Genomic DNA, 16079 nt, shown 5'->3' with positions numbered 1-16079 from the left:
TAGAGTTTTGACCCCAATTTTACGGTTCACTGAACATAGAAAATGATAGTGCAAATTTCAGGTTAAAGTTTTTGGCTTCAGGTTAAAGTTTTTGGTCAAGGTAGTTTTTGATGAAGTTGAAGTCCAATCAACTTGAAACTTAGTATACATGTGCCCTATAATATGATCTTTCTAATTTAAATGCCAAATTAGAGTTTTGACCCCAATTTTACGGTTCAGTGAACATAGAAAATGATAGTGCAAATTTCAGGTTAAAGTTTTTGACTTCAGGTTAAAGTTTTTGGTCAAGGTAGTTTTTGATGAAGTTCAAGTCCAATCAACTTGAAACTTAGTATACATGTGCCCTATGATATGATCTTTCTAATTTAAATGCCAAATTAGAGTTTTGACCCCAATTTTACGGTTCAGTGAACATAGAAAATGATAGTGCAAATTTCAGGTAAAAGTTTTTGGTCAAGGTAGTTTTTGATAAAGTAGAAGTCCAATCAACTTGAAACTTAGTATACATGTTCCCTTTGATAAGATCATTCTAATTTTAATGCCAAATTAGAGAATTTATTCCAATTTCACAGTCCTTTAAACATAGAAAATGATAGTGCGAGTGGGGCATCCGTGTACTGTGGACACATTCTTGTTTTAATTCCAGATGATTAGACTTTTAAACTATTTTTGAATAGACTACTTTCATATTACCAACTTTTGACTCAAGAGTTTATAGTATTTAGACTGGTTACCTTCACTGTGGTTGGACATGCTGGTACAAAGTCATAATGGCACTCAGACATGTACATTTAAAGATGGTGCTTCATGTTTTTATACGACTGCAAAAAAAAATTTGCATTGTATAATGCTATCATGTTGTCTTCGTCGTCCGAAGACGCATTTAGTTTCCGGACAATAACTTTTGTTTTAGTGAATGGATCTTTATAAATTTTTACCAGATGGTTCAATTCTACCAAAGGAAGGTTGGGGTTGATTTTTGGGGTTATGGTCCCAAATTGTTTTGGAATTAGGGGCCAAAAAGGGGCCCCAAAATAAGCAGTTTTGGAGTTTTCAAACAATAACTTGTACTTGAGTGTATGAATCTCTCTGAAATTGTACCACAAATTTCCATACCATATAGGGATAGTTAGTATTGATTTTGGGGTTATAGTCTAAATAGTTTAGGAATTAGGGGCAAAAAAGGGGCCAAAAATAAGCATTTGTGTAGTTTTAAAACAATAACTTGTGTTGTTGTGTCATAGATGCCAACCATTACGATTTTTCCGTAGTTTTTCCGATTTTGCGATAAAAACTACGCTATTACGGTCAAAGTCGAATAGTTATGGATTCCCAATCATCGACGTTCAATTTTGTAAAACGCGGATTTTTATCATTACTTTTCCGTCCTGGTCCAGTATTTAGGAAACGCCAATGTAATGCTTCCGGTTTCTCGGGAGTTATCAACCTATTGTTGGGTAACTAACTGACTTCCGAAGAGGCAAACTTGCATTTTACTAAGTTAACTGGACCCCTGCTGTTGTTACAATCTTATCTACACAAAGAAGTATCAATCAGCGGGTGGCCAGTTAATTTATTAAGTAGCTTTCCCCCTTTCTCTACTTCTCCTTGACAAAACAAAAATGTTTGAGTCGAGAACATCTGAACAATCAATGAATGGAATACATACTACAGACAACATGTTAAATGACAAATTTTAGTGTACATCACTTTGCAACCACTCGTCAGTAATTTTTATTGGTAAATGCACGTTTATGAATGATTACTGAAAACTTTTCAAAAATACGGAAAATTTGATAGTTTGTTACTGATTGTGTCAAAAGGGGGTTGGCATCTATGTTGTGTATGAATCTCTGAAATTATACCACGAGTTTCAATACCATGAAGGGATAGTTAGTATTGACTTTGGGGAGTTATGGCTCAAAATGTTTTGGGATGAGGGGCAAAAAAAGTGAAAAACTAGGCTCTTCTGGTCAATGGACAATTAAATACAATTTTAAAGCAGTGCAAGGGAGGTAACTTAAAAACCTTTAACATGCAATTTTGGGTATGTATAGATTTACCTCCCTTACACTACTTGTAAATTATGTACAAAGAAATGTCAGTTTTTTTGCAAAAAAGGGTGGTGGTAGTAGTTTTCAATTTTTTTCCCCCAAATTTCAAATTTTTGAAAAGTTTGAAGAAGAAATCTTAAATTGCAAAATATTGTGCAATAGATTTGTAAGATCTTGGCATTTGTTTTGTGTAAGAAACCCATATAATGTCAAAAATTTGATCACAATCCAAATTCAGAGCTGTATCAAGCTTGAATGCTTTGTCCATACTTGCCCCAACTGTTCAGGGTTTGACTTCTGCGGTCGTATACAGCTGCGCCCTGCGGAGCACCTGGTTCTCTTTATCTTTTCAGATGGCAACAAGACATGTACTTTTGAGGGTGGTGCTCTACGTTTTTCTCTTATCTTTTCAGATGGCACCTAGACGTACTTTTGAGGGTGGTGCTGTATGTTTTTCTCGTATCTTTTCAGAAGGCACCTAGACATGTACTTTTGAGGGTGGTGCTGTATGTTTTTCTCTTATCTTTTCAGGTGGCACCTAGACATGTACTTTTGAGGGTGGTGCTGTATGTTTTTCTCTTATCTTTTCAGATGGCACCTAGACATGTACTTTTGAGGGTGGTGCTGAATGTTTTTCTCTTATCTTTTCAGAAGGCACCTAGACATGTACTTTTGAGGGTGGTGCTGTATGTTTTTATCTTATCTTTTCAGAAGGCACCTAGACATGTACATTTGAGGGTGGTGTTCTATATTTTTCTCTATCTTTTCAGAAGGCATCTAGACATGTACATTTGAGGGTGGTGCTCTACGTTTTTCTCTATCTTTTCAGATGGTACCCAGACATGTACATTTGAAGATGGTGCTCCATGTTTTTTGGTTGAAGCTACAAATGATGATTTTGATTGGACTAGTAGAAGTGTAAGTCAAAGTAAAAAAAAATGTATTCATGTAAAATCCAAAATATAGATTGTCATCAACACACAAACAAAGAACAATTTATTAGGGTCCCGCCAAAGGCGGTCCCCTATATTGATCAGTCTGTCCGTCCATCCGTCCGTCCGTCCGTCCATCCATCCGTCCGTCTGTCCGTCCGTAACACTTTGTGACCGCTCCATATCTAGAGAACCATTATGATTTCATACTTTATACTTTACATGTTTATTAACCAGCACCAGAGGGCGTGTCATGATGTATGTACAACTTCCTAGGTCAAAGGTCAAGGTAAAAAAACTTTGGTTTCAGTTGACAACCCTGTGTCCTGTGGTGAAGATCGTGTCTGCTCTATATCTTGAGAACCGTTATGATTTCAAAGTTTATACTTGACATGTATATGAACCAACACCAGAGGGTGTGTCATAATTTATGAACGACTGCCTAGGGCAAAGTTCAAGGTCAAAAACTTTGGTTTCAGTTGACAACCCCATGTCCTATGGTAAAGATTGTGTCCACTCTATATCTTGAGAACCGTTATCATTTCAAAGTTTATACTTGACATGTATATAAACCAACCCCAAAGGGTGTGTCATAATTTATTTACAACTTCCTAGGTCAAAGGTCAAGGTCAAAAACTTTGATTTCAGTTGACAACCCCATGTCCTATGGTAAAGATCGTGTCCGCTCTATATCTTGAGAACCTTTATCATTTCAAAGTTTATACTTGACATGTTTATAAACCAACACCAAAGGATGTGTCATAATTTATTTACAACTTCATAGGTCAAAGGTCAAGGTCAAAAACTTTGATTTCAGTTGACAAACCCATGTCCTATGGTAAAGATACAATTTTTTAATGCACATTATTCACAGCGGGGCCCACAGAGATGGCTCCCATCTCAATGATATCTAGTTGACATTGCAATATTTAATTTTACTTCCCACTGATAAATTAAAGCAATTTTTATCCTTTTGTGCTTACAACATTTTACACCACTGTCCCAGGTTAGGAGAGGGTAGGCCTGCTAAGGTTTTCAACCCCACCACATTCCTTACAACCTTTGTTTACACCACTGTCCCAGGTTAGGAGTTTGTTTACACCACTGTCCCAGGTTAGGAATTTGTTTACACCACTGTCCCAGGTTAGGAGTTTGTCTACACCACTGTCCCAGGTTAGGAGTTTGTCTACACCACTGTCCCAGGTTAGGAGTTTGTCTACACCACTGTCCTAGGTTAGGAGTTTGTTTACACCACTGTCCCAGGTTAGGAGTTTGTTTACACCACTGTCCCAGGTTAGGAGTTTGTTTACACTACTGTCCCAGGTTAGGAGAGGGTGGGTCTGCTAATGTTTTCAACCCCACCACATTCTGTATGTGCCGTTCCCGAGTCAGTAGCTTGTAGTTCAGTGGTTGTTGTTTGTTGCTGTGTAAAATGTTGTTTTTTTCCTTCATTATTTTGTACATAAATTAGGGCCTAAGTTTTCTTGTTTTAATTGTTCCACATCTACTTTTTTATAAGGGCTAGACGAGATTTCCCTTCAAAGCAGGTTTTAAAAAAAGAATAACAAGTAATAAATTTAATGCTTCTGAAGTGCTTCTCTGGATTTACTTCTTCAGGAACACTTAAAACTGAATATTTGAAAGCCAAGGATGTATAAGTACCCAAACAGTTGAAGAGTTATATGACCAAAACATACCTAAAAATAGCCCAATCCATCTAAGGCATCTTTGCCTAAGGCAGTTATCATGGGACAATTGTAGAAATGTTTGTTCTAAATTTTGACTGGTAGACTGAAAGAGTCATTAAAAAGGATTATACATATAGAAACATTCTTTAAAGATAATTTATGGTACTTTATTTATGTAATTATATATAGGGAAGCACTCCATCTGGAGGCACTGGACCACAATCAGCTGTAGAAGGCAGTAAATACAAGTATGTAGAAGTTTCATCACCAAGAGCTAGCAATAATGATGTGGCTAGGTTGGAATCATCAACAAACTTAAATGGTAAAATATATATTATTTGTTTTAAGGAATTATCAATAAAACAATATTCTGTGATATAACTTAGTATAGAAATAAACTCATCATAGATACCTGGATTAAATTTTGTATTTACACAAGACACGCATTTCGTCTTCAAAAGACTCGGTGACACTCGAATTAAAAAAATAACGTACAAAGTTGAAGAGCATTGAGGACCAAAATTCCTTAAAGTTTTGACCAATGAGAATATGCTAGCCTTTCTGTAAAAACCAGTAAAATGTTTCATGAATAAAGAGAATATGCTACCCTCCGTTAAAAACAGTATAAAATCAAAAAGATGAAGAAAAAAATATTTGCTTATTTGATCTTTAAAAAAAGAATTTCAGCTATTTGTTATTAAATATAGAATATACTGTTGGTTTTTTTAACAGCAGGTGACTATTGTTTGACTTTTCAATATCACATGTTTGGTTTGGATACAATGGGAGATCTCAAAATATCAACCGGAGTTACAGCCCCTGAAAATGAAGTATTTATAAAATCTGGTAACCTTGGTGACCAGTGGAACAAGGGAATGGTTACAATTACTGGTGCTGCAGGAATGAAGGTTTGTTTGTATACAATTAGATGTCTTTATATAAATGATATAAGTTCTGGATGGGATTACAAAATAGAGAACAATATTTATAGAATAAAAAGTAAAAAAAATAATGAGTAGAGACTGATGGGCTAAATAAAAATTTGGTATGGTTCACAGTGCTTAAAATTTAAATTAACCATTATGTCTTATTTAAAAACCTCTATAAAAAGAGAAAATCTGACGGGGCAGAAATATGTTGAATGTTGAGCCCTACCTAGTGTGTTTTGTAAAACTGTTGAACCTCTTTTATTAATTTTTGAACTTCACTGAAAATAAATCAATTCACAAAAAATAGAATTTTTGGCTAAAATCAAATATCACTGACCATGAATTTTTTTCCTAGAATTGTTTATTTTACCAAGACCTAATAAAGTGATTTAATTTTACAAATGTTTTATCTTCCAGTTATTTATAGAAGCTAATAAAGTAACATCATGGAAAGGAGATATTGCTATAGATGATATAAAACTAATGCCTGTAGCGTGTGCTGGTGGTATGTTAATTATTGTGGTTAGGGTTAGGGTTAGGGTTAGGGTTAGGGAGATATTGCTATAGATGATATAAAACTAATGCCTGGAGTGTGTGCTGGTGGTATGTTAATTATTATGGTTAGGGTTAGGATTAGGGTTAGGGTTAGGGAGATATTGCTATAGATGATATACAACTAATGCCTGGAGTGTGTGCTGGTGGTATGTTAATTATTATGGTTAGGGTTAGGGTTAGGGAGATATTGCTATAGATGATATAAAACTAATGCCTGTAGCGTGTGCTGGTGGTATGTTAATTATTATGGTTAGGGTTAGGGTTAGGGAGATATTGCTATAGATGATATACAACTAATGCCTGGAGTGTGTGCTGGTGGTATGTTAATTATTATGATTAGGGTTAGGGTTAGGGAGATATTGCTATAGATGATATACAACTAATGCCTGGAGTGTGTGCTGGTGGTATGTTAATTATTATGATTAGGGTTAGGGTTAGGAAGATATTGCTATAGATGATATACAACTAATGCCTGGAGTGTGTGCTGGTGGTATGTTAATTATTATGATTAGGGTTAGGGTTAGGGAGATATTGCTATAGATGATATAAAACTAATGCCTGGAGTGTGTGCTGGTGGTATGTTAATTATTGTGGTTAGGGTTAGGGTTAGGGAGATATTGCTATAGATGATATACAACTAATGCCTGTAGCGTGTGCTGGTGGTATGTTAATTATAGTGGTTAGGGTTAGGGTTAGGGAGATATTGCTATAGATAATATACAACTAATGATTGGAGTGTGTGCTGGTGGTATGTTAATTATAGTGGTTAGGGTTAAGGAGATATTGCTATAGATGACATACAACTAATGCCTGGAGTGTGTGCTGGTGGTATGTTAATTATTGTGGTTAGGGTTAGGGTTAGGAGATATTGCTATTGATGATATAAAACTAATGCCTGGAGTGTGTGCTGGTGGTATGTTAATTATAGTGGTTAGGGTAAGGGTTAAGGTTAAGGAGATATTGCTATAGATGATATACAACTAATGCCTGGAGCGTGTGCTGGTGGTATGTTAATTATTATGGTTAGGGTTAGGGTTAGGGAGATATTGCTATAGATGATATAAAACTAATGCCTGGAGTGTGTGCTGGTGGTATGTTAATTATAGTGGTTAGGGTTAGGGTTAGGAAGATATTGCTATAGATGATATACAACTAATGCCTGGAGTGTGTGCTGGTGGTATGTTAATTATAGTGGTTAGGGTTAGGGTTAGGGAGATATTGCTATAGATGATATACAACTAATGCCTGGAGCGTGTGCTGGTGGTATGTTAATTATTATGGTAAGGGTTAGGGTTAAGGTTAAGGAGATATTGCTATAGATGATATACAACTAATGCCTGGAGTGTGTGCTGGTGGTATGTTAATTATTATGATTAGGGTTAGGGTTAGGGAGATATTGCTATAGATGATATGAAACTAATGCCTGGAGTGTGTGCTGGTGGTATGTTAATTATAGTGGTTAGGGTAAGGGTTAAGGTTAAGGAGATATTGCTATAGATGATATACAACTAATGCCTGGAGTGTGTGCTGGTGGTATGTTAATTATAGTGGTTAGGGTTAGGGTTAGGGAGATATTGCTATAGATGATATAAAACTAATGCCTGGAGTGTGTGCTGGTGGTATGTTAATTATAGTGGTTAGGGTTAGGGTTAGGGAGATATTGCTATAGATGATATAAAACTAATGCCTGTAGCGTGTGCTGGTGGTATGTTAATTATTGTGGTTAGGGTTAGGGTTAGGGAGATATTGCTATAGATGATATACAACTAATGCCTGGAGCGTGTGCTGGTGGTATGTTAATTATTGTGGTTAGGGTTAGGGTTAGGGAGATATTGCTATAGATGATATACAACTAATGCCTGTAGCGTGTGCTGGTGGTATGTTAATTATTGTGGTTAGGGTTAGGGTTAGGGAGATATTGCTATAGATGATATACAACTAATGCCTGGAGTGTGTGCTGGTGGTATGTTAATTATAGTGGTTAGGGTAAGGGTTAAGGTTAAGGAGATATTGCTATAGATGATATACAACTAATGCCTGGAGTGTGTGCTGGTGGTATGTTAATTATAGTGGTTAGGGTAAGGGTTAAGGTTAAGGAGATATTGCTATAGATGATATACAACTAATGCCTGGAGTGTGTGCTGGTGGTATGTTAATTATAGTGGTTAGGGTTAGGGTTAGGGAGATATTGCTATAGATGATATAAAACTAATGCCTGGAGTGTGTTCTGGTGGTATGTTAATTATTGTGGTTAGGGTTAGGGTTAGGGAGATATTGCTATAGATGATATACAACTAATGCCTGGAGCGTGTGCTGGTGGTATGTTAATTATTATGGTTAGGGTTAGGGTTAGGGAGATATTGCTATAGATGATATAAAACTAATGCCTGGAGTGTGTGCTGGTGGTATGTTAATTATTGTGGTTAGGGTTAGGGTTAGGGAGATATTGCTATAGATGATATAAAACTCATGCCTGGAGTGTGTGCTGGTGGTATGTTAATTATTGTGGTTAGGGTAAGGGTTAAGGTTAAGGAAATATTGCTATAGATGATATACAACTAATGCCTGGAGTGTGTGCTGGTGGTATGTTAATTATTGTGGTTAGGGTTAGGGTTAGGGAGATATTGCTATAGATGATATACAACTAATGCCTGGAGCGTGTGCTGGTGGTATGTTAATTATTGTGGTTAGGGTTAGGGTTAGGGAGATATTGCTATAGATGATATACAACTAATGCCTGGAGCGTGTGCTGGTGGTATGTTAATTATAGTGGTTAGGGTTAGGGTTAGGGAGATATTGCTATAGATGATATACAACTAATGCCTGGAGCGTGTGCTGGTGGTATGTTAATTATAGTGGTTAGGGTTAGGGTTAGGGAGATATTGCTATAGATGATATACAACTAATGCCTGGAGCGTGTGCTGGTGGTATGTTAATTATTATGGTTAGGGTAAGGGTTAGGGAGATATTGCTATAGATGATATACATCTAATGCCTGGAGCATGTGCTGGTGGTATGTTAATTATTGTGGTTAGGGTTAGGGTTAGGGAGATATTGCTATAGATGATATACAACTAATGCCTGGAGTGTGTGCTGGTGGTATGTTAATTATAGTGGTTAGGGTTAGGGTTAAGGAGATATTGCTATAGATGATATAAAACTAATGCCTCGAGCGTGTGCTGGTGGTATGTTAATTAATGTGGTTAGGGTTAGGGTTAGGGAGATATTGCCATAGATGATATTCAACTAATGCCTGGAGTGTGTGCTGGTGGTATGTTAATTATTGTGGTTAGGGTTAGGGTTAGGGAGATATTGCTATAGATGATATAAAACTAATGCCTCGAGCGTGTGCTGGTGGTATGTTAATTATTGTGGTTAGGGTTAGGGAGATATTGTTATAGATGATATACAACTAATGCCTGGAGTGTGTGCTGGTGGTATGTTAATTAATGTGGTTAGGGTTAGGGTTAGGGAGATATTGCTATAGATGATATACAACTAATGCCTGGAGTGTGTGCTGGTGGTATGTTAATTATTGTGGTTAGGGTTAGGGTTAGGGAGATATTGCTATAGATGATATACAACTAATGCCTGTAGTGTGTGCTGGTGGTATGTTAATTAATGTGGTTAGGGTTAGGGTTAGGGAGATATTGCTATAGATGATATACAACTAATGCCTGGAGTGTGTGCTGGTGGTATGTTAATTATTGTGGTTAGGGTTAGGGTTAGGGAGATATTGCTATAGATGATATACAACTAATGCCTGTAGTGTGTGCTGGTGGTATGTTAATTAATGTGGTTAGGGTTAGGGTTAGGGAGATATTGCTATAGATGATATACAACTAATGCCTGGAGTGTGTGCTGGTGGTATGTTAATTATTGTGGTTAGGGTTAGGGTTAGGGAGATATTGCTATAGATGATATACAACTAATGCCTGGAGTGTGTGCTGGTGGTATGTTAATTATTATGATTAGGGTTAGGGTTAGGGAGATATTGCTATAGATGATATACAACTAATGCCTGGAGTGTGTGCTGGTGGTATGTTAATTATTGTGGTTAGGGTTAGGGTTAAGGAGATATTGCTATAGATGATATAAAACTAATGCCTCGAGTGTGTGCTGGTGGTATGTTAATTATTGTGGTTAGGGTTAGGGTTAGGGAGATATTGCTATAGATGATATACAACTAATGCCTCGAGTGTGTGCTGGTGGTATGTTAATTATTATGATTAAGGTTAGGGTTAAGGAGATATTGCTATAGATGATATACAACTAATGCCTGGAGTGTGTTCTGGTGGTATGTTAATTATTGTGGTTAGGGTTAGGGAGATATTGCTATAGATGATATACAACTAATGCTTGGAGCCTGTGCTGGTGGTATGTTAATTATTGTGGTTAGGGTTAGGGTTAAGGAGATATTGCTATAGATGATATACAACTAATGCCTGGAGCGTGTGCTGGTGGTATGTTAATTATTATGGTTAGGGTTAGGGTTAGGGAGATATTGCTATAGATGATATAAAACTAATGGCTGGAGTGTGTGCTGGTGGTATGTTAATTATTATGATTAAGGTTAGGGTTAAGGAGATATTGCTATAGATGATATACAACTAATGCCTGGAGTGTGTTCTGGTGGTATGTTAATTATTGTGGTTAGGGTTAGGGAGATATTGCTATAGATGATATACAACTAATGCCTGGAGCGTGTGCTGGTGGTATGTTTATTATTGTGGTTAGGGTTAGGGAGATATTGCTATAGATGATATACAACTAATGCCTGGAGCGTGTGCTGGTGGTATGTTAATTAATGTGGTTAGGGTTAGGGTTAGGGAGATATTGCTATAGATGATATAAAACTAATGCCTGGAGCGTGTGCTGGTGGTATGTTAATTATTATGATTAGGGTTAGGGTTAGGGAGATATTGCTATAGATGATATACAACTATTGCCTGGAGCGTGTGCTGGTGGTATGTTAATTATTATGATTAGGGTTAGGGTTAGGGAGATATTGCTATAGATGATATACAACTAATGCCTGGAGTGTGTGCTGGTGGTATGTTAATTAATGTGGTTAGGGTTAGGGTTAGGGAGATATTGCTATAGATGATATACAACTAATGCCTGGAGTGTGTGCTGGTGGTATGTTAATTATTATGGTTAGGGTTAGGGTTAGGGAGATATTGCTATAGATGATATGCAACTAATGCCTGGAGTGTGTGCTGGTGGTATGTTAATTATTATGGTTAGGGTTAGGGTTAGGGAGATATTGCTATAGATGATATTCAACTAATGCCTGGAGCGTGTGCTGGTGGTATGTTAATTATTATGGTTAGGGTTAGGGTTAGGAAGATATTGCTATAGATGATATACAACTAATACCTGGAGCGTGTGCTGGTGGTATGTTAATTATTGTGGTTAGGGTTAGGGTTAGGGAGATATTGCTATAGATGATATACAACTAATGCCTGGAGCATGTGCTGGTGGTATGTTCATTATTGTGGTTAGGGTTAGGGTTAGGGAGATATTGCTATAGATGATATACAACTAATGCCTGGAGCATGTGCTGGTGGTATGTTCATTATTGTGGTTAGGGTTAGGGTTAGGGAGATATTGCTATAGATGATATACAACTAATGCCTGGAGTGTGTGCTGGTGGTATGTTCATTATTATGGTTAGGGTAAGGGTTAGGGAGATATTGCTATAGATGATATACAACTAATGCCTGGAGTGTGTGCTGGTGGTATGTTAATTATTGTGGTTAGGGTTAGGGTTAGGGAGATATTGCTATAGATGATATTCAACTAATGCCTGGAGTGTGTGCTGGTGGTATGTTAATTATTCTAATGCAATTATTTTGTATCAACGATTCTGATTGGATGACAGTTAGCGTAAAATTCTCTATCTCCTTGTCTGTAACTAAGGAAGCCCACATTTTGAATTGCTGAATGTATTGACATGTAATTTGTACAATAATAAGCAAAAAAAACTCACATGTTGCACCTAAAAATCTTCTTTTTATCAAACTTAATTACATTCTGAAGCGGCACAGAAGCCAGAAAACGCCCGATGTTTATGTTTGACGCCGGAAGCATACCTATGACGTCACCTAGTGTAGGGACCAAAGAAGATAACATCTTTTCGCGGAATTTTCTTTAATGAAGATTTTACACTGAAATAATGATTGAAATTTAATTATGATCTTGTTTCGCATTAGAATAGATATAACTGTATTGTATTTGAAGCTTTTGCAGACGTCCATCGGTAGTTTTACTGTCGCAAATACCCGTTTACCTGTCTCCGCTCCGCGTCGCCAGGTAAACTAAATTTGCGACAGTAAAACTACCAATGGACGTCCTTAAAGCTTCAAATACAATACAGTTATCTCTTAATTGTGGTTAGGGTTAGGGTTAGGGAGATATTGCTTTAGATGATATTCAACTAATGCCTGGAGCGTGTGCTGGTGGTATGATAATTATTATGATTGTGGTTAGGGTTAGGGAGATATTGCTATAGATGATATAAAACTAATGCCTGGAGTGTGTGCTGGTGGTATGTTAATTATTGTGATTAGGGTTAGGGTTAGGGAGATATTGCTATAGATGATATACAACTAATGCCTGGAGCGTGTGCTGGTGGTATGTTAATTATAGTGGTTAGGGTTAGGGTTAGGGTTAGGGTTAAGGAGATATTGCTATAGATGATATACAACTAATGCCTGGAGTGTGTGCTGGTGGTATGTTAATTATAGTGGTTAGGGTTAGGGTTAGGGAGATATTGCTATAGATGATATACAACTAATGCCTGGAGCATGTGCGGGTGGTATGTTAATTATAGTGGTTAGGGTTAGGGTTAGGGAGATATTGCTATAGATGATATACAACTAATGCCTGGAGCATGTGCTGGTGGTATGTTAATTATAGTGGTTAGGGTTAGGGTTAGGGAGATATTGCTATAGATGATATACAACTAATGCCTGGAGCGTGTGCTGGTGGTATGTTAATTATTATGGTTAGGGTTAGGGTTAAGGTTAAGGAGATATTGCTATAGATGATATACAACTAATGCCTGGAGTGTGTGCTGGTGGTATGTTAATTATTGTGGTTAGGGTTAGGGTTAGGGAGATATTGCTATAGATTATATAAAACTAATGCCTGGAGTGTGTGCTGGTGGTTTGTTAATTAATGTGGTTAGGGTTAGGGTTAGGGAGATATTGCTATAGATGATATACAACTAATGCCTGGAGTGTGTGCTGGTGGTATGTTAATTATTATGGTTAGGGTTAGGGTTAAGGAGATATTGCTATAGATGATATACAACTAATGCCTGGAGCGTGTGCTGGTGGTATGTTAATTATTGTGGTTAGGGTTAGGGAGATATTGCTATAGATGATATTCAACTAATGCCTGGAGTTTGTGCTGGTGGTATGTTAATTAATGTGGTTAGGGTTAGGGTTAGGGAGATATTGCTATAGATGATATACAACTAATGCCTGGAGTGTGTGCTGGTGGTATGTTAATTATTGTGGTTAGGGTTAGGGTTAGGGAGATATTGCTATAGATGATATACAACTAATGGCTGGAGTGTGTGCTGGTGGTATGTTAATTATTGTGGTTAGGGTTAGGGTTAGGGAGATATTGCTATAGATTATATAAAACTAATGCCTGGAGTGTGTGCTGGTGGTATGTTAATTAATGTGGTTAGGGTTAGGGTTAGGGAGATATTGCTATAGATGATATACAACTAATGCCTGGAGTGTGTGCTGGTGGTATGTTAATTATTGTGGTTATGGTTAGGGTTAAGGAGATATTGCTATAGATGATATACAACTAATGCCTGGAGCGTGTGCTGGTGGTATGTTAATTATTATGGTTAGGGTAAGGGTTAGGGAGATATTGCTATAGATGATATAAAACTAATGCCTGGAGCGTGTGCTGGTGGTATGTTAATTATTGTGGTTAGGGTTAGGGAGATATTGCTGTAGATGATATACAACTAATGCCTGGAGTGTGTGCTGGTGGTATGTTAATTATTATGGTTAGGGTAAGGGTTAGGGAGATATTGCTATAGATGATATAAAACTAATGCCTGGAGCGTGTGCTGGTGGTATGTTAATTATTGTGGTTAGGGTTAGGGTTAGGGAGATATTGCTATAGATGATATACAACTATTGCCTGGAGCGTGTGCTGGTGGTATGTTAATTATTATGATTAGGGTTAGGGTTAGGGAGATATTGCTATAGATGATATACAACTAATGCCTGGAGTGTGTGCTGGTGGTATGTTAATTAATGTGGTTAGGGTTAGGGTTAGGGAGATATTGCTATAGATGATATACAACTAATGCCTGGAGTGTGTGCTGGTGGTATGTTAATTATTGTGGTTAGGGTTAGGGTTAGGGAGATATTGCTATAGATGATATACAACTAATGCCTGGAGTGTGTGCTGGTGGTATGTTAATTAATGTGGTTAGGGTTAGGGTTAGGGAGATATTGCTATAGATGATATACAACTAATGCCTGGAGTGTGTGCTGGTGGTATGTTAATTATTGTGGTTAGGGTTAGGGTTAGGGAGATATTGCTATAGATGATATACAACTAATGCCTGGAGCATGTGCTGGTGGTATGTTAATTAATGTGGTTAGGGTTAGGGTTAGGGAGATATTGCTATAGATGATATACAACTAATGCCTGTAGTGTGTGCTGGTGGTATGTTAATTAATGTGGTTAGGGTTAGGGTTAGGGAGATATTGCTATAGATTATATACAACTAATGCCTGGAGCATGTGCTGGTGGTATGTTAATTAATGTGGTTAGGGTTAGGGTTAGGGAGATATTGCTATAGATGATATACAACTATTGCCTGGAGCGTGTGCTGGTGGTATGTTAATTATTGTGGTTAGGGTTAGGGTTAGGGAGATATTGCTATAGATGATATACAACTATTGCCTGGAGTGTGTGCTGGTGGTATGTTAATTATTGTGGTTAGGGTTAGGGAGATATTGCTATAGATGATATACAACTAATGCCTGGAGTTTGTGCTGGTGGTATGTTAATTATTGTGGTTAGGGTTAGGGTTAGGGAGATATTGCTATAGATGATATACAACTAATGCCTGGAGCGTGTGCTGGTGGTATGTTAATAATTATGGTTAGGGTTAGGGTTAAAGAGATATTGCTATAGATGATATACAACTAATGCCTGGAGCGTGTGCTGGTGGTATGTTAATTATTGTGGTTAGTGTTAGGGTTAGGGTTAGGGTTAGGGAGATATTGCTATAGATGATGTACAACTAATGCCTGGAGTTTGTGCTGGTGGTATGTTAATAATTATGATTAGGGTTAGGGTTAAGGAGATATTGCTATAGATGATATACAACTAATGCCTGGAGTGTGTGCTGGTGGTATGTTAATTAATGTGGTTAGGGTTAGGGTTAAGGAGATATTGCTATAGATGATATAAAACTAATGCCTGGAGTGTGTGCTGGTGGTATGTTAATTATTGTGGTTAGGGTTAGGGTTAGGGAGATATTGCTATAGATGATATACAACTAATGCCTGGAGCGTGTGCTGGTGGTATGTTAATTATTGTGGTTAGGGTTAGGGTTAGGGAGATATTGCTATAGATGATATAAAACTAATGCCTGGAGTGTGTGCTGGTGGTATGTTAATTATTGTGGTTAGGGTTAGGGAGATATTGCTATAGATGATATACAACTAATGGCTGGAGTGTGTGCTGGTGGTATGTTAATTATTGTGGTTAGGGTTAGGGAGATATTGCTATAGATGATATACAACTAATGGCTGGAGTGTGTGCTGGTGGTATGTTAATTATTGTGGTTAGGGTTAGGGTTAGGGAGATATTGCTATAGATGATATAAAACTAATGCCTGGAGTGTGTGCTGGTGGTATGTTAATTATTGTG

At 37.3% G+C, this 16079-nt stretch overlaps 1 protein-coding gene across 3 annotated transcripts in view; it reads left to right on the top strand.

The window, feature by feature from the left end:
* Positions 1–16079, top strand: part of LOC143062111 (MAM and LDL-receptor class A domain-containing protein 1-like) — a 161927-nt gene that overhangs the window by 122589 nt on the left and 23259 nt on the right. For 2 of the 3 annotated variants that reach the window (XM_076233925.1, XM_076233938.1), the window contains 4 exons: positions 2884–2972; positions 4864–4996; positions 5407–5582; positions 6021–6108. In XM_076233925.1, the coding sequence (XP_076090040.1) occupies positions 2884–2972; positions 4864–4996; positions 5407–5582; positions 6021–6108 (486 nt within the window). The remainder of the gene's footprint in view (positions 1–2883; positions 2973–4863; positions 4997–5406; positions 5583–6020; positions 6109–16079) is intronic. The other variant, XM_076233933.1, reaches the window with a different exon arrangement.

The sequence above is a fragment of the Mytilus galloprovincialis genome, chromosome 1 (assembly GCF_965363235.1).
Source record: "Mytilus galloprovincialis chromosome 1, xbMytGall1.hap1.1, whole genome shotgun sequence".
Classification (NCBI taxonomy): domain Eukaryota; kingdom Metazoa; phylum Mollusca; class Bivalvia; order Mytilida; family Mytilidae; genus Mytilus; species Mytilus galloprovincialis.
The sequence above is the reverse complement of the archived record's forward strand: the minus strand, read 5'-3'. Positions and strand labels throughout refer to the sequence as shown.